The 19,990-nt window shown below is 32.6% G+C and overlaps 3 protein-coding genes across 3 annotated transcripts; 1 reads left to right on the forward strand and 2 right to left on the reverse strand.

Annotated features, from left to right (window-relative positions):
- Positions 1-7,253: 7,253 nt before the first annotated feature.
- Positions 7,254-8,533, forward strand: LOC131612341 (heat stress transcription factor B-2b-like). The gene is made up of 2 exons (XM_058884138.1): positions 7,254-7,615; positions 7,711-8,533. The coding sequence occupies exons 1-2, from the start codon at positions 7,370-7,372 to the stop codon at positions 8,290-8,292; spliced, it is 828 nt and encodes a 275-aa protein (XP_058740121.1). The 5' UTR covers positions 7,254-7,369; the 3' UTR covers positions 8,293-8,533.
- A 5,910-nt stretch (positions 8,534-14,443) lies between these two features.
- Positions 14,444-14,906, reverse strand: LOC131612349 (putative zinc finger A20 and AN1 domain-containing stress-associated protein 8). The gene has a single exon (XM_058884148.1). It carries the CDS (start codon positions 14,858-14,860, stop codon positions 14,444-14,446), a length of 417 nt encoding a protein of 138 aa, XP_058740131.1. The 5' UTR covers positions 14,861-14,906.
- Positions 14,907-17,821: 2,915 nt separating this feature from the next.
- On the reverse strand, positions 17,822-19,367 carry LOC131643542 (uncharacterized). Its single transcript, XM_058913792.1, has one exon. The coding sequence runs from the start codon at positions 19,294-19,296 to the stop codon at positions 17,926-17,928; it is 1,371 nt and encodes a 456-aa protein (XP_058769775.1). The 5' UTR covers positions 19,297-19,367; the 3' UTR covers positions 17,822-17,925.
- Between the last annotated feature and the right edge of the window lie 623 nt (positions 19,368-19,990).

Below are 19,990 nucleotides of genomic sequence, written 5' to 3' on the forward strand. Positions count from 1 at the left end.
AAATTTTCTATAAAATTCACATATTTAAGTTATAGAGATCAATTTTTTTTTAAAAATGTATGAACTTGCATCTCACCTTTAATTCAATCAGTTTTTTACAATTGCTTTACTGTTTTTCTTTTTATACATTTAAACTCTTATGCATTACGCTTTTGAGTCTTTCACATTGAAAACCTTTAAGCACAAATATATTTTCTCAAATTTCTTACACAAAATATCCTTAGGAATTTTTTCAATTTAAATCCTTTAAGTGAAGTGAACTAAAACTTGTGATATGTTTACTAAAAATACCAATAATCAATTTGGTACGCGCAAAGGGACTTTTTTTATGAAAAACGGGTACACTTATACAGAAAAGTGTTGGTGTTCTTATTTTCTGTTTTGTTCTTCATACATGTAATGTTTTATATGTCTGGGTGTTTACATGTTCGAGGAGTGGTAAAATTCTTGAAATGGCTCGTCAATCGTCAAAAGATCTTTCCCTTCCCCAAAACAATGCTCCAAATGTAGAAGAACAACAGTTTGAAGCAATGGTTGGTGGTGTAGGTATTTTAACGTCCGTTGGAGTAACCGCTCCTATTGCAAGTCAAAAGTCAGATTCGACGATGTTACCAGAGGTGGTGGTTCCCCCACCATAACCAACTACTCTTAGGGTTACACAAACCATTATAGGAGACCCTACGTCTTCATTCCTCCCAAGCTTTACGTTGCCCCATAGTTGTTAGGAATATTCATATGGCATGCCAACTGCAATGATGGCAGACCTATTAACTAAATCATTTATGTGAGCATATAATACAATTACTATTGCATTTCTTGTTTATTAATTCTTAGCATTAGGATCCTCTATAAGCAATCCTAGTCGAATAGAAAAACCCAAAGGAGGGTTAGAATGTATCTCTCAAGTTATGCAACCTTCAACTACTAGTTTCCTCTTGGATGTGAGGCTACAAATTGATGATATTAACCATGATATGGTTAATATGATTGCACAACAAATTGGTACTTTGTTTAATCCTTTAATCCAAAACACAAACCATACTTACCAATAATTGACACATCAAATGGGCCGAATTGCTGATTTCTTTGGTGCTCTTCAAGCCTCCATTCCACAGTTCCTCATATCCAAGGAGTTGGGAAAATTCAAAATCCAGAAGTTGCAAACAATGAAGGTTTTCCAAATAATCAAGTACAACAATTGGTTATGCCCCAACTGGTCGAACAACCAATATCCAAGGTAGTCGAAAGAGACTTAGGTCGAAATGGCCCAAATGTAGTATTGGTCAATAGGAACAAGGATGCATATCAAATGGTAAGGATAGTCCAACAAAACAATTGGGGGGGGGAGATAACATAGTCTATATGGTTGAACAAATCCTATCCCAAAACGGTCTTAATGTTGGTCTTCATCGGGCGAATTTCATTTTTTCCTTATCTAAGTATGTATTGTAGACGTAACTTCCAAGGGGTTGAATAGTTCCTAAGTTCACTAAGTTTGCAAGCGATACTACTGAGTCCACTATCGAGCACATTGCTCAATATCAAATAGAGGCATGAGATTTGGCCAATAATGAGAACTTAAAGATGAAACATTTCTCTAATTCTTTAACTAAGAGCGTTTTCACATGGTTCATCACACTTCCTCCAATTTTTATATATAATTGGAATCAACTAGAAAGAGTATTTCATGAGCAATTATATATGAGTCAGTAAAAAATTAGCCAGAAAGAATTAACCAGCGCGAAGAGAAAATTCTCTGAGTCAATAGATGATTATCTCAAAATGGCTGTGAGTGGCTTAGACTATTCTATTAGGAATAATTTAGATATCCAATACTTAAGGGATATGACTGAATTAGTAGAAAAGTTTCGAAAAATCGAATAGTTGAAAGCTAAAAAGGCTAAATCGATCAAATTGACACCCTAGGAAGGGGAAAATTGCTTATGTAAAAATATACGAAAATTATAACAAAATTGCAAAACATCTTTTCTATGGGGACCGTTTATTGGAATTTTTTTCTGTGGGGACAATTTATTGGATTTTGAGTTAAACTAAAGAAAGAGAAAAAAAATTTACACTTGGTATCAATTTAAGAAAGAAACAAAATATAAAAATATCTAACCGATTTGAAAAATTCCATACAAAATATATATCTCTAGATATAGAAAATGCAAATAATGAACAATGATTTTCTTATTTTCTTCTCATACTATTTCCAGAAAAGACGATTAATATTTTTCACAACACGCCATCGAAATTATAAAAAAATTATGCTAACTTTGTAGTATGCTAGGAGCTTCTCCCAAGAACTTAAAACAAGTAATGTTTTTAATTCATTTTTATGACACTTAACTATTTAAATTTAAAAATTTTAAATCGTTTTAAGATTATTTTAATCTATTGTATTTTGAGAAATATTTTATATTGGCAATTCATCACACACACATATCAAATAAAGGATTTATGTAATTATAGCATGCAATTAGGCAACAAACCGCGCCATTACTCCTTTTTGAATGGAAAAGTTGATTCTCTTAAAAACTATATTCATTTTTCTATGAGACACAATATTGTTATGCATCAGTTTTTGCACTCTTTATAAAATATTCATTGCTTCTAGTGTTGAAAAATTAAAAGGCTAAAAAACAAATGATATGAAAGCATGTTGATTGACGGAACACGCTTTCTCATGTTTTGCAACTTTACTTGAAGCTACTTTGAGAGCTTAATGTCCTACAGTAAAACCTCTAGTCCTCAGTTCTACTAGTAGGAAAACTCCGGTTTACTTGAAGCGGCTTTGAGAGCTTCATGTCTCATAGTAAAACCTTCAGTCATCAATTATACTAGTGGGGAAACACCAGCCAAATTTACATTAAGTGTGTTTCCTTCTCACCCACTCGTACAAAAAATTCACAAATGTGTTTTTCTTCACAAATGCCCATGCACGTCAAAATATATCAATTAAGACGTCCCTAACAAAGTTATGCCGATATTTGAAACTTGAAAGCTCCTTATAATGAATTACATGTTTCCCAAATGTATCTATTATGAGGTTGTTGTAGAAAGAGTGTTATTTTAGTATTTACTAGTAGTTGTAACTATCTAACTCAAGTTATTTATTTAGAGTGTAACTTTTTTCAAGCTTACTTTCCATATAAGTGTAATAACAATATCACTTGTATATTCATTCATTCAATGAGATAACTTTTTATCCTTCTTCCTCATTATGAATCTCTCAAACTACCATATGGTATCAGAAATTTATTTTTAATTTTCTGCTTCTGTACCTTTCTTCTTCATCTCATACTTTTATTTATTTCTTTCTACAATGGAAAATCATAATGATCCCTACTATCTTCACTCATTTGATCATCTTGGGGTTATTCTTGTTTCAAAACCATTAATCAGTGATAATTTCAATTCTTGGTGACGTGCCATGTTAATAGATCTTGATGGCAAGAACAAAACAGGTTTTGTGGATGACACGCTTCAAAAACTAGAAGATCAATCTCCTCAATATCGTTCATGGATGAGAAACAACAACATCGTTTATTCTTGTTTACTAAGCTCAGTTTCCAAAGAGATCCCTGCAAGTGTGATTTATGCTGCAAATGTTGTAGAGATTTGGAAGGAACTCTAAAAATGGTTTCAACAGAAAAATGGTCCTCAAATTTTCCAATTAAAGAAGAATCTTCTCAGCTGCACGCAAGGATCATCCAATATTAGTGCTTACTACACACAGTTCAAGTCTTTATGAGAGGAATGACCCTACTAGAAAAACACCTAATGTAACATGATATTACCACGACCATTTAGCCAACTGAAGTAAGAGATCTTATTTATACGATTGCAATTTTTTTCTTTCGTTAAAATACATTTCCCTATGTTCCATATTAGTTACCATAGTCATATGTTAAGGCATGCGTGCTTCGAATCCCAACACTAGAAGTTTTCCTTTTTTTGATTATTAAATAGGCATTTCACTTATAATCATAATATTTTTATTGAAATTAAAATTCCTTTCACTATTATATAATAGTAATCATTGTGAAAAGTACATACACGTTATCACGACCTTTTTTATTAATCGTAGTGAAAAGTTTAAGATATATTTAAGAGAAAGTTTGCTCATTCAAGACGGAACACAACATTCTCTCTCAAAACGAAACCCTAACACTCTCTCGCGTCTTATCCTTACTCCATAAACGCAACCATACCACTTATTCACAAAACTCCAACATATCTTCTTCATCTCATATGTTATTGTCAATTTTGTTTTAGTTGATATATGTTGTATGTTGTTTAAGGTATATTATTGTGGATAAAACTTGTATTTTGTTGATAATTTTATTTTTGTTGATATATGTTTAATGTTGTTGTTAAGGTATGTTGTTGATGATTTTTTTTGTTGATATATGTTGTACGTTGTTTAAGTATGTTGTTGATAATAAAAGTTGTATGTTGTTGATGATTTAAAAATCCCTCATATTTTTTGTGAAGGTATCCTACAATCTTTATTTTTTAATTTTTTTTTGTGATTTACGAGGGGTTATCCCAAAGCAATGTCTAAATTTGGTGAGGGGTGATTCACCTCACATATTCCCCTAGCCGATCAAGATTTTTTTTATAGTGCTCTATAAATAGGCTATGATCCCCAATGTACCATAGACAAGTCGTTTATCTTATATTCTCATCTAAAGAGCATTCAAGGCATTAGGAGTATCGTTTTAAAAAGAGTCACACAAGTCATTAGGAGTTCGTTGTTTGTCTCTTAACCTTTGTGATTTAGGATTAACGCTACAAGAATTTTCTAAATGGATCCACGTATTCATGAAATCAACTTATAGGTCATTTAATTTTATACATGCTTGTATGACTATCTAGTTTCCATAGTAAAATATATGTTATACTTTGTTAAAACATGTATGTTTGATATACCGTTATTAATTTAATTATAATTGATTGTGTTTGCACGATTCCACACTTTCCTGGTATCCGTCTTCAAGTATTGCTTTAGAGCTCTGATTCCCTTTTAGTGCAGGTTAAGGAAGTTGAGAAATAGAGATGTCACACACATCATTCAAGACTTGTGCGAATGATTTTTTCTCTATATCTATTGAGATTGAAATAAGGATATTGGGATCGACAAGGGGTGAAAGAAAGGTAAGAAAGTCCATATAATCATAAAAGGTTACGTAGTTAACGATGGAGTTAAGCATATCCATTTGTGAAGATGGTGAATGATGGTAGTATCTCCGTAGTATTCCTTATGTGTAAAATGTAAAAAACAATTTCAATTAGTTGTTCGTTGTTGAGAAAATGAGAGAAAAATTTTAAATATAATTATATGTAATTTTATTTTGGAAAGATGCATTTGTAATAAAATAAAATTGAATTATTATTTACATTTATTTTGGAAAGATGCATTTGAAATAAAATATTTAAATTAAATAAAATTGATTTTTTACATATAATTTGTATTAAAAATTTATGTGTTTTTTATTTATAATGGTGTGTTTGTTTCATGTTATAAAATTATATTTTTTGAAATATTATTCCTAGGAATAATATCCTCTCTTATGTGTTTGGACAAAAATTAAAGTTCCTAGGAATGTTTACAAATTAATTTAAAATAAAAATTACAAAAATGAAAAATAATGAGTAGAAGCGGGAAATTATAGGTAGTTAAGTTTATTTCCATGAGAATTTTGGATTTCCACCCTTTAGCCATGAGAATAACTATGAAAAAGATTATGAGTTTATGACTCTGTTTGGTAAAATTAACAGTTGAGTGATAAGTTAGCTTATAGTTTATAGTTTATGGTTGATGATTGATGGCTGATAGCTTATAGCTTATAGCGGATGACTAATGACTGATATCAAATAAGCTAATTAAAGTGTTTCGTAAAATTAGCTGTTTAACTAAGTGATAAATGTAAGATGTCATAAAAAGATATTTCTTAATTAATAATTAAATGCACATTTAAAATAATTAAAAATTATAAGGGTATTATTGGAAAAAAAAATGATAAGCTATAAGCTATAAGTTAAAACGCTATTTAAAATAGCGTCTAAAAAAAGTATAAGCTAATAAAATAAGATATAAACTCGTGACAAAAAAACTATTATGAAACAGGTCTTTTATTATCATACGAGCTTATAAGATATAAGCTCAAAATTATTAATAAAAAAATTCTTTGAAATAAAAAAATACCCAGAAATTATTTTTTAAAACTTAAAACAAACATTGAATTGTTGCATTTTCAATATTACATTCCTAAGAACATAATTAAAATCCTTGAAACGTTTCTAATATTACATTCTTAAGGTGTGAATTGTTCAAGGATTTTAATTATACATGATAAAAAGTTTAAATAATTTTAATTTAAATAGTTGAGTAACCTAAAATTAAATTAAGAAATTATAAAAAATAAAATATATTATTCGTCATTTTAACAAATAAAATTTATTTTAAAATAAATATTATTCTCACTTTTTATTATAGCGATAATTATTTTTTTTTAAAATTGTATCACTTAATTATTATTTTGCAGTCTATTTCTAATAAATTTATAAAATTTATTTAGTTAAATGCAATGTCTTATAATAATGTATTTTAATCTAAGTATAAAAATTTAAATAATGTTTAATAAATTAATTTATTTAATGTTTAATAAGAGGGAGTTGAAATCTAGAATTTTGATGCTATGCTGTACAGAATGTTACTCCCTCCGTCCCAAAATAAATGTCGTTTAAGGTTGTTACACACAGATTAAGAAAAGTAATGATTGAGTCAATAAAGATAACATTTTTACAAAATTACCCTTAATTACTATTGGGTGTTATATATTATCATGTCTTGAAAAGAGTGTAGATAAGGGGTAAAGTTGATAAAAGTTAGTTAATATTGCATTGGAAAAGTAAAGAGACTATTATTTTGGGACAACTTTTTAGGGCTAAAAAGACACTTATTTTGGGACAGAGGGAGTAACTGTCAATATGTGAAAAAAATAGAGAAAATAATATTTCTGAATTATTTTGTCGAGAATCTTTCAAATCGGTTAGATATTTTTCTATTTTGTTTCTTTCTTAATAAGTGAGTCTAGAAGTTTCTTCTGCATCTTTATGGTAACACAAAATCAGTAAAGTGTCCCCACACAAAAGAAGTTTCACGAGAAAAAGACGTAACCTAATGCTTCTAGTTTCTTCTTCCTCCTCCTTTAATAATTATATATATTAATTCCATTTCAATATTCTTTCTCTTTCTTCCATAATTCTTCTATTTCTTCTCCTCTACACCTCCTCGCGAACCTTCTAGAACTATCACGATAAAAATAATAAACCCTTATCTCGTGTTAGATTCTTCTTCATGGCTCCATCGGCGGAACACAATGCCGACTCCTCAACCGGCGACTCTCAAAGATTAACTCCGACACCGTTCATCGCTAAGACCTACCAGATCGTTGATGATCCCACCATCGACGACGTCGTTTCGTGGAACGAAACTGGAACATCGTTCGTCGTTTGGAACCCTACCGTTTTCGCGAGAGATTTGCTTCCCAAATATTTCAAGCACAATAATTTCTCCAGCTTCGTTCGTCAACTCAATACTTATGTAATTCTTTTATCATCATCCTATTTTAGGTTATTATTTTCATTTTTCGATTTGAATTTTTTGTAATTTGTGTTCGATTTTGTTTTAATGTTTAGGGATTTAAAAAAGTTGTGCCTGATCGATGGGAATTCTCTAACGAATGTTTTCGAAGAGGTGAGAAACGTCTTCTATCTGATATTCAGCGACGGAAAATCGTTTCAAAATCGCCGCCGGCCGTTATCAATGGCGGTGCGACTCCGACAGCAGCAGTGTCGTCGGTTTCAATTCCGACCTCAAAGCCGACCGTATCGCCGTCAATTTCGGGAGAGGAGCAGGTGATTTCTTCGGATTCGTCGCCGTCGTTTGAGCAGGCGGCGCTAATAGAAGAAAACGAGAGGCTTAGAAAGGAGAACATGCAGTTAACGACGGAAATAGAGGATATGAAATCCCTCTTCAATAATATTTACAATCTTATGTCTAATTATGCCAAATTTCAAGCGGAAAGCGGTGCACAAGGAAAAGAGTGTTGCTCGACTGTAACGAAGACATTTAATTTAATGCCGGAGAAGCGGTGCGATGGCGAAGATGCGGCGGGGATGGTGTTGGATGATTATTACCCGAAGCTGTTTGGTGTGGCGATAGGTACCAAGCGAGCGAGAGAAGAAGGAAAGTGTGTTGGGGATATCAGAGTCGTTTGATTTACAGAACGACGTAAAGAGAAAAACAACGTGGCTAAATCAGTGGTTCGGAGCGAATCAGAGTGTGTGCAATTGACTCGTGTTGTATAGGATAGGGAGCATGTTAGGCTACGTTAGAAGTGGCGTAGACAATCTGAATCCTTAAACACGGAGACGCAAGTTTCTGATGTTTCGTATGCGTTGTAACCGTTTGGGACAGTTACAGTTTTCACAATAAAAAAAAACTTTCTCGTCCTTTTCAGTTTTCAGTCTTTTTATTTTTCTTTTATTTTAGAGAAAATAGAAGATATATAATCATCTCCTTATAATTTTAAAATATACGCTCTGATTTACTAGTAGAACACTTTCTTTGTTGGATCACAGAATAAAATTATTAGTAGTACTTTATATTGCTGATGTATGTTTATTAATTTTTATTATATACTGTTCAAAAATATAATGGGCTTGATTGTTTTATTTTTAGTCGAAATTCTGGACTTGAATAGATTTGCCTTTGATGTATGAACTAAAAAACATAAAAATTTATTTGATACATAAAAAATTATTTGTTTTAATTTGAAGTGTCTAGAAAGTTTAATTTATGGATAATAATATGCACTGACAGTGTAAAATATTTTTACACTGTCAACCAATCACAACCATGTATCCAATTAAAACATAATTTTAATTTAAAAAAACTAATATATATATATATATATATATATATATATATATATATATATATATATATATATATATATATATATATATTTTAAATTTCTGAAAAAACATAAGAACTAAAAAAAAGAGTGTGATATTAAATTTGTTGACAATTAATATATTTTTAAAGGCCAAATTAAAATTTATTAAAGAGCAGCATAAGATATGATGAGAAAATTGAAACAGATTCACTAACTTTAAAGCGCGAAAGTTACGTAACTTTCAGCAATAACTAGCCATCAGATCAATCCCATGACGTAAATGGTGACACATGTACATGAATTAAGTTTTAAAAAAGAAAGAAAAAAACAACTCTATCTTCTCCATTGCCACACTGTCACTTGCCCATTGCATAAATTTAGTAATCAATTCTCACCACCACATTCTCGCCATTATGACCTCGTGTCTTCTCCTTCATCCCTTTACCTTCAAAATTTTGCTATCCTTTTCATGTTTCACTCAACTGCCTCCAAAGTTTGATTAAAAACACATAAAAGCATGATGGAATACGCAAGAAAGAAGGAAATGTGAAAAAAATAGAGCATATGCACCTTTTCCATCTTCGGAGATATCAATGTCGGATATGTTGATGTCAAGTCCAAGCTCCATTGCAGAGGCGTTAGGGAGTATATGTGTTGGAGGCGATGCCATTGTCGGCTGCGCCGATGCCGAATCTTAACTTCATAGTTGAATGGCACAGGCGTTAGGGAGCAGAAAGCATCAATGCAAAAACTTTGATTTTAAGTTTAAAAATAAAGCTTAAATGATCATATGATGTGAAATGATTCAAGAAGAAAGCATAAATGCAAAAACTTTAGTTTAATGGCAAGTTCTTGCTCTAAGCAGACTTTAGTTTGCAAGTCATATATCTCTCTTCACAACACTACAACTTTTCTTCTCTTTCTTTGAAATCCCACTCCATTTTCTCTTTCATCGTTCCCTTTCTTCTTTCTTCCACTTATTTTTCTCCTCAGCATTTTTTCTTCATTTTTTTTGTGTTTTCAAATCTTTCATATTTTGGGGTTTTTTGTCCCAATTCCATCGTTTTCATTTTTAGGTTAGGATTAGCTTAAAAAACAACACTGGGTCGTGCACTTGGATGATCGGAGGTGGATTGCTCATCAATAGGAGCTGACAACCCGTGACATATTTGATTTATCTCTTCTCCTCTTTGTGTGTTTCCTTTGTGTTGGGTTTGTATGTATATTTACTCGAATTTTATGTATATTTATCGCTCATGGCGTTGCATAAAATCTGCTTTACAAATCGTTATTGTTATCTTCCCTAATCTTTTTGCATTTATGTTTAGGATTTGTGTTACTGTAGAGATATACCTCACAGATTCTAATTAGGGATAGATTTCTGTTAGTTTCTAGACTCTAGAGATGGATTTAGAGCTAATAATCACTTGTGTATCGAAGTTTAATACTTTCGTGTTTGAGCTGCGCACGAGAGATCGCCGACGCGAGAATACGGATGTTCTTGCAAATTTGCGTTAGAGATAACATTGATTGTGATTTATCTCGTTGGTGCCTCATAGATGAACATTGATGTGAGAGATACATGATGGTAATGACGAGTATTGTAGGTTGAGTGCAATTGATCGATAGGTTTAAGTTTGTGACGAGTAAGTGTATTTTCAGGCCTGATAAGTTAATCTCTCCGAAGAATGTATTTATTTTCCTGTTTATATCTTTTTACTTTTTGTTCATTCAAACCCGAGCTCACAAACAGTGAAACATTTGAATGGCATTCTAACCAGGCCATTCTCTGTGGACACGATAATTCCCAGAGTAATACTTCCAAATTGTTTGCTTGCCGCTTTACTGCGCCAACAAAATGGCTTCGTTGCCGGGGAATGGTGTTTTGTGTTAGAATTGCATCACAATAGTTTCTGTGGTTTTGAGCTTTGTATATATCGTATATATTGTATATGTTCACTTATATATTTTTCACTTGTACATGTTTACTTGTATATTGTGGTAGATTGTGCATTGTGATCTCCTAGCAACCATGATTGGGGACGATTAAGGTTAAGAGTGTAGACTTTGATGAGTATCAGAGCGGTGTGATAATGGAAGGTGTGGCCAAGGTCAATTTTACAGGGGGTCCCACGGTGAGCGCCATTGTACTTGCTAAAAAAATACAGATGTGTGGACTCCATAGGCTGGTAGGGGTGGCTAGAGGCTTTAGTATTTCTGGGTGCTAAGGAAACTTCACGATGATGAAAAGCAATGTCTTAAATGTGTTTTCTATGGGGTTAGAACAAGATCAAGAGGGTGAAAAGATCTGCTTATGGAACATTTTCAGTGAATAATGGATTGATCCCCATTAATTCTAAGGTTGAGATATTTATAGAGAAATATTGGTCTGAATTTTGAATTTTTTAAAGAGTAGCAACCGTCTCTCCTTGGCCATAAGAATCGTTGACTGCCTACTTTTTAAGGAATCGTGGCCTTGACCACTTCCTCACGTGGTTATAGACTGCATACACATCACCATTCATATTTCTCATTAGGAGTAGGACTATCCTACTACAAAATTTCTTTTTTTTTTCTATTGTCGGATGTTGATATATTTCAAAATTGTTATTGCGAGAAATATATTTGTCATGTTCCATCTACGTAAATACTTTTAATTTATTAGCGGATGTTTATACTTTATTTACTTTGTTTGCTTGTTTAATTTATTCTCTCTCATTTTTCTACAATTTTCTTCATATTCCTTTGAGACACCGCAAACAAAGGCCACGCTATCATTGTAAATTTTCAATTTATGAGTAAATAAACATCAAAGAAAGATTGAGAGGATGAAGTTACCGAGGATGAAATGTATGTCGTTGAAATGAAATTACTGATAAGTAAATTTTGAGGCTTAAGGAAACACCAAACAAGATTCTAATAGGAAAATTGGGGAATAACACATATTGACAAACTTATATATGCTTTCTATGCTAAAATTAGAAGTTGGACTCATTTACATGTGTATTACTTATAATTTACACATAATATAAAATTCCAAGTATCATTTTGAATTTGACAATATAAATTCTTAAAGAAATGTATTTCAAGTTTAGGGTCAGACATTATTAAACCACTTGAGGTACTTCAAAGCATGCTAAAATTATTATGGTAACACATCAGTAAACTATAAAATTATTTTGGTCCTTGGAGTTGCAAAAGAACTAGCTTTTTGTACTGTGATAATTTTTAATGTAATTTTAGATTGACCAATGTAGCATTGATACTTGTTTTAACAATTGCTATAAACTTCTATATTTTGGTTTTTCAATGTTGCAATAATCATAAGTGGCTGAACAAATTTTTGAGTTGTCATAATTCCACAACTCTTTTATAAATCATATAATAAATTCCATTATATTGAATACTAGAACTTATTTGATACAACCATTATTAATACAATGTCTGCTACATTACATAAAATATTTGCATTCAATAGATTATTTATCTTTTGCCTACTGACCACATTCCAATAACTTGGGTCTAGACGAGTTGTTTCATTTTCAATCCGCATTTTGTTTTCTAATATTAAAGCTCTTTGTTACAATTGTTTCGTTATAAGAAATATTAACATGTATATGTTTTTAGATTTCCCTCCAAGATCAAATAATAACTTTTGTAGATTATAGATATGTTTACTTCGTATAGTTGTTGATTTGTTGCTCTCAAAAGAAAGTTGTATTCCATCTTTATTCACTTCAGTGTCCTATTAGCATCTTTTGTCCTAACGCCTTAAAATATAATTACTTGAAATGTCAACAACATTTTAGGATTAGGAAATCAATAACATTTTTGTTTATACTATATGATTTTACCGGAATCAGACGATCGTTTTGGCCTATAATCTAATTCTGGTCGGTCTAAGAAGAGAAGGGGGTGTACCTGCAAGATACTCGGATGTCAAAGTGAGAATCAGAGTGAGAGCAAGTACGAAGTATGAGTGAGATAATAAATGAATACCTGACCTTCTCTGAAAGAGGGTATTTATAATGCCCTCAGTGTTGGGCCAAGATCTGTTGTTTTGGGCTGGATCGTGGAGGTCCAAAATAGGAGACTAGCAGGATCCTACGTGGTAGGACAGAGTCAGCATGTGACTCCCATTCTAGGTCAACTTCCCGTAAGGTTTGGAGGAGGAAGACCGGATCTTTCGGTGGACATTTGACCACGTGCTCTTCGTGGGGCACGTGGTTGTGACTCTTCCAACAATTAAGTAAGTAAATATTTTTTTGGGCCTTCTTAACTTCGCTGGATTAAGCTCTACCCGACGGTGGGCCAACCTCTGATCCGATCTAGAACTAGGGGTGGCAAAACGGGCCGCCTGCCCCGCCCGCCCCGCCTTATGCCCGCCAAAAAATGAGCGGGGCGGGCATGCCCGCCAAGTAAAATGGGCATAAAAGTCATGCCCGCCCCGCCAAGATGGTGGATTGGCGGGCGGCAGGCTTATCCGCCTATTTTTATTTATAATTTTTTAATAGATTAATAGGCTTTTTTTTACCTTTTAATTAAACTTTTCACTTATTTTTTAAAATAATTTTTTATAAAAGTAATTTTTTAACAAATTTACTCAAAAAATATTACATATATTTATAAATGAATGTATAAAATAAACCATCAAGAATTACAATTACTAGAATTAACTAAAAAAAGAGTGAGTTTTGGAGGAGGAGCGGGCTTTGGCGAGCGGCGGGCTTTGGCGAGCGGCGGGCTTTGGCGAGCGGCGGGTATGGCGGGTGGCGGGTTTTGGCGGGGCGGGCTTTGGCGAGCGGCGAGCCTAAAATCTCAACCCAACCCGCCCTTTTTTGGCGGGTGCGCGGACGGCCCGGCGGGCCCCGGCCTGTTTTGCCACCCCTATCTAGAACACTATACATTTTCAATTATCTTCAAAATCTTCAATGGATGGTGAATCACGAATGCATGACTCACGACCTTGAGAGAAACACACTCTCAAGACCCAAGCTTCCACCGCTAGGTCAACCCTTGGATTATAATAACAATATAATATAATCATATTAATTTTATGATGTAACGGGTATGTATACATAAAATTAACAATGTCGATGTTTACAAACATAGCATATACAAATCATAATAACACTCGCAACATATTTCTAAACACATTATGTTTTATTTGGTCAAATAAACTTCAATTGCCCGCAAATTAATATGGAGTTTGTATAATTTAGTAACTTCTACAAATTTTTATTTTTTTAAAAATTTTAACAAATCATAAAAGATATTTTAAAATATGTGTTAGAGAGTGTGTTACTAACACTTTCCTAATAATATGTAATATTAGTTGAAAAGCCGTGAATTATTGAAAATATGAAATACTTATTTGTTTCCTAAAAAAATATAACCATAAGAATAATTTATAATTCTTATTTATATAAAACTAAAATGAAAAGAAATATCACCTATCTATTTCTTATATCTTAGATACGGTGTTCTAATTTATCACTCATACATAAAGGGTTTTGTTTTTCTAATACTTGGCGACCAATATTCTTTAAATTCACTTTGCAAGTATGTTCTTCTGGATATCTATGCATTCCACAAAACACATCTCCACAACGACACTCGAACCCTATAAGTCCCACTTTCTTGTTGCAACTCTTGCACCTATTTTTCTTCTTCTTCATGTTTTCGTTGTCATTGAGAGAAATAGCTTCCACACCATCGTAAATATCATTAGTACTAAGATTCTTTGAAAGATAAGAAGATGTTGATTCATTCTCGCTAAATTTAGCAATATTTTCTTTGACATATTGGTTGAAACACTTTGAACATAGATTCTTGTTTGAAGGAGATCCATAAAATCCACAACCATTGGCACAAAGTGATGGCTCCATGTTATTTCACTTAGTTTTGACTCGAGAAAAAGTGAAATAGATCAATAAAAGCGAGAGTTTTATGGAGAAAAGAGGCAAGTTTGAAATTGTTAGATGGTTCAATAGCTTATGTGTATTTATAAGGGTAATTGCCGGATAATAATAGACCATATCCACTAGGAAACTAACTATCATAAAATTAGGAAAGTAAAGGTTATCCAATTTATGATTTAAAAAATTATCTTCTTTTTTAAGTACGATCTCTATCTTTTTATTTTAAATTATAAATCAAATAAAAATTCAATCATTTATCGATTATTACATAATTATTTCAAATGGGTTCAACATAAAAAAAAAAAAAAAACTCTGTAAATTTTAAAATCTATTAGAAAATAAAGTTGTTTCCTTAATTAATCAAATTAGGTTTTTTAGAATTATTATTTTTTATTTAAATTACTATATTTCTAATTAGATTTAGCATTCGTCAAGATTTTATTTTTAGAATTTAATGATTAATTTTTATTAATATATTAAAAATACATAATTAAAAAAAAATATTTATCTCATAAATAATTTTTAATTTTTTTTAAATAATTTTAAATTTAAACAATTTAAATTAAATTTGATCAAATTAGATTTGATTGAAATTTGAAATTAAGAATATGATCAATAACACTTAAGTTGCTAATATTCAAACCGCTATAAAAAATGTTAAGCCAAATATCTATAAATTAAAAAAAGAAGTTACAAAAACTAGGACCATAAACCTAACTCAGTCAAACCACAAAATTATTTTAAAAGGGTATACAAATTGATAAAAACATCAAAAGTGATTTTTTGTTTAAAACGAAAAAGAAAAATAGTTGCATGAAAACGTGGCTTTATAAACAACCAATCACAATTTTATATTAATTAAAAATAATAAATAAATTTTTGTCTCTCCAACATTATCACAACCACCACCAGAATTCAATTAAAAAATAAATTAAATAAATTTAAATTTTTTTCTATTCTTATTAGCTGTTTCTAACACTAAAGGCTTAAATTCGTATCCATGCAAGTTTTTCTGAACAACTAAAGTAAAAGCACGCACACGAGAGACACTATCCAGCGAACATGTTGCTTACAGACACGAAACCAAATAGCTAAAAAGAGTCTAGTGTGAGCATTCACTTTTCAACATGGTATATGAACCAACCACCAACACAGACTAATTCACGAACCAACAACCTCTCGAAAAAAAATTCCAGCAAACAAAACAACTCTTTTGAGTCCAACAACCCAATATCAAATAGAATGATACGTGTGTGAAATCAATCCCTCTTCAATCCAACATCTATACTATTAATTTACACCTTGTTAGAATGGTCATTTTGAAAATTTTAGAGTACAAAATAAATTATTGAAGAGATCTTTCCGAAAGTAGAAATTGACTTGGGCATAATGAAAACATATTAGAAACTAGAAAGATTGATAGATTGTAAACAAGTCTGATGACATAATAGATATGAAAGACATAATGAATATTTGAAAAACATATTTTAGTTTCTACCAAACTCCAGCATGAGTGTTTGAAATTAGATTGAAAATGATCTACAACCTTCAAAGATCATCATTAACTATGACTAGTGTATTGGTAAAAATGTATGATACCTTCAAAAGCATTATCTCAAGATTTTCTAATTTATTTTAAGTGCCAGAATCTTGCAACACATGTATTACTTAAAAATGAATGGCTGTATTACTTAAAAACACAAAGCACTGTATGAAGCTATACAAAGAAAACATGCATGTCTTGATTCAAATAAGTATTTATAAGTGGAAAAACACTTGTCTGTCATTATGAAAATATAAGCTAATCTGGGTTGGATTTACCACAAACTTTCACACATGGAAGCCTCTAACAATCCATGTTACCAATATAAGCTAATCTGGGATGGGGCAACCATGACATCACATACTTAAACTCAAAGGCAATCCAAAACCCCAAAGAAGTATCATGATGGACCTACAAATTTTCACCAAGATATGATAGTTATTTGTTTCTTTATTTACAACAACAACAACAACCACAACAACCACAACAACCGAGCTTTGTCCCACTACGTGAAATCGGCTACATGAATCAACCTTCGCTATAATATTCTATCCAAAACCATGCTTTTATTTAATTCGTTAATCTCGAGATCTTTCTTTATAATTTCTTTTATAATCTTTCTAGGTCTTCCTCTACCTCTAATTGTTTGACTTCTCTCCGTTTGATCTACTCTCCTTAACACAAAAGCTATGGGTCTTCTCTCTAGATACCCAAACAATCTAAGTATACTTTCCACTATTCCAATTTATCATGCATGCAATATATTAAACTAAATATCAGATTCAGATTACATACACTTCCAAAACTAAATATCAGATTCAGATTACATACACTTCCAAAACTAAATATCAGATTCAGATTACATACACTTCTAGTGTTCATAATTATACTCGATTAATCTACCGTGTATGCAATGTACTAAAAGTAAAGCTAACATAGATCCTGAAACAATTTATAACACTCATCTTGAAGAGGGGTTATTAAAATAATTGTAGACATCAGATAGTTTCTTGACTTCATTTCCATTTTTCATACACTGTCATATATTTCCATTTTTCATACACTTTCTAATATAGGCGAAGAAACAAAGCAGCTAATGTCACAGATATAGTAATGCTATAATAGGACAGAAAACAACTAAAAGAAGGCCTTCAAAACTGTTTCTAGAAAATATATGAAACAACTAAATAATCGTGTGCTTAACTTTGCATGAAATTTTGAAGGAAATGCAAAATACGATATTAATTGGTCTATCTATGGTCAGTTTAATGTATAAGATTCTCATGTCCAAAAACTACAACAGCAACATACAAATCAATCATATCTAAATGTTTAGAAGTTAACTAAAGAATCATAATGAATTGACTAACCTGCAAAACTTACGCTATAAATCGAATCATCTTCTCACTCTTGTCAAAATTCTAAAAAAATGTGTTCAGCTTACAACAAAAGGCTTACCACATAAAACTGTGCTTTAGAAAACAAAGGTTCAAGAAACATACAAAATACAATGCCGGTGTAGCAAAAGGATCGCCGAAGAATATATTGCCTGCAGAAAGGTCACCCACCAAGCCAAAAACAATGCAGTCTCCTTGAAAAAAGCAGAGCTAGGCAATGCCAATGGAAAGTTTCCAAAGGAAGGACCGTCAATCTGAGACAAGCCAAGAAAGATAAGCACCAGCACAGGCGGGCCAAGAAATTGCAAAACCACAAGGCACAAGTAATGATTATGCAGAAACATCTTCGCCCTACTGTAATCCAAATCAGGAACCTTGCTACCATGAAGTCTTTGGTACCAAGACAACAAAGCTTCATTGAGATACATTTGCAGGTTAGGCCTTAAAGCCACAATCTGCAATAAACTCGATCCCAATAAACACCACCGCCTAAAGTTAGCGAAATCAGACGGCATGAATCCTACATTCCCCACCAATCTCTCAGCATTACCAACTCCACCCGTCGCACTATCTCCCTTATAGTTTTTGTTTACAAAACTTTCAGCCAAAGGTGTAATCCACAGAATAGCCACAAAAATAAGCAAGATTTGATTCGCATAAAGAATCGCGCGGTTATAAAATCCACAAGTAATCATGGACAAATTGCAACGAATCTGATCAGTCCCAAGCCAAAAAGATCTCGCACTTCTCACAGCAGGAATGAACAAGAAACTAGCAAGAGAACCCATTAACACAGACAACAAAACCCTCCAAACCCCATCAACAGAAACCCCAAAATCAAACTCCAAAACCAAACAAGCAACCTCTGGAACAAAAAGCAACCCTAAGAAAACCCCCAAAACCCCAAAAACAACACTCAACTGCTTCTCCGACCTCCTCGACGCAGATCTTTCAAACGTAACCTTAACAAACAACATCCCCCAAGTATAAAGACTCAAAATTGATAACAAAACCGGAACAAAAACCCCATTCGCCAAAAACCCATTACCCTCTTCACAATCCAAAAACCTATGAAGCAAAATAGATAAAAGGGCAATAAAAGAAACAGTAAAGGCAACGGAATACTGATCGATATAAAGACGAGACTGCAAATGACTCTGATCGAGCGTTATCCTGAAGATCTGAGCCTTACTCTCATCGAAATCGACCTTGTCCTTTGCTTTACTCCTCTTTCTGAGCTCTGTGGAGGTTTTGGAAGACAAGGGTTGGTAACCGTCGACGCCGGGGCGGCGAATGGCGGCTTTGAGGCCATTGGATTGAGGTTGGGAATCGGGGTGGATGTAGGTTTGGAGAGCGTAGAGGAAGAGGATTGGGATGCGGAAGAAGGTTAGGGTTAGAGCGAGGGTGATGGAGAGTGATGCGTGGAGGAATGGGTTCTTGTAGAACAGCACGAACTCAAGCATTTTGGTTGTAACAGAGGTGATGAAATGAAATGGCGTTACTTGCAGGCTTTCGGTTACATAGAGGCTTCTGTTAATGCTTCATAATAGAGATTTTAACTTTTTACTTATTTTGGAAGATTTAATAATTTTTTTTTTGATAAAATATGAATTTTTTATTTTGCTGAGTTTAAGCTGAAATGAGTTTTTCATGATCTTTTTTAAGTTTATTTTTTAGAGGTATCTTGAATAGGTTGCGTCGGTCTTTGAGCTTTGAAATCTGTGGTCTTTTAAGTGTAGTGTTTTGAGTGAAAGTAGAGTTATTATTTTTATAAGAGAAGTTTGGATGATTCCTCTATTTAGGGTTATAGGTGTTCAAATAAGGGTTTCTTTGGGTATAATTGACATGATTTGGGCTTGGTTCAGCTAGAAGACTGCACTCGGCAGTGAATGTCATGGGGTTCCACAGATTTTGCATTTGGGTTGTACTGCAGCTACCATGTATGGTTAGCGTCTAAGCTTTCACCTTTTGTGCTAGGGCGTCCATCTTGGCGTTTATATGGTTTAGGCTACTAACTTTGTATATACCTCCTTTTGTTTCTTTCTTCTCTACCGATGCTCGTTCAGTCCCCATTGGTAATGGTTTTGCGTCGTGTATTCTATGAGTGTGCATGCATCGGGATATGGTTTGCTCATTGGTGCACCGTCGACGGCAGCG

Source organism: Vicia villosa, linkage group LG1, assembly GCF_029867415.1.
Source record: "Vicia villosa cultivar HV-30 ecotype Madison, WI linkage group LG1, Vvil1.0, whole genome shotgun sequence".
Classification (NCBI taxonomy): domain Eukaryota; kingdom Viridiplantae; phylum Streptophyta; class Magnoliopsida; order Fabales; family Fabaceae; genus Vicia; species Vicia villosa.

Coding starts and splice junctions, on each gene's coding strand:
- LOC131612341 (XM_058884138.1), top strand. CDS start 7,370: ATGGCTCCATCGGCGGAACACAATGCCGACTCCTCAACCGGCGACTCT. Junction 7,616..7,710: donor TTCGTCAACTCAATACTTAT/GTAATTCTTTTA, acceptor TTTAATGTTTAG/GGATTTAAAAAAGTTGTGCC.
- LOC131643542 (XM_058913792.1), bottom strand. CDS start 19,296: ATGCTTGAGTTCGTGCTGTTCTACAAGAACCCATTCCTCCACGCATCA.
- LOC131612349 (XM_058884148.1), bottom strand. CDS start 14,860: ATGGAGCCATCACTTTGTGCCAATGGTTGTGGATTTTATGGATCTCCT.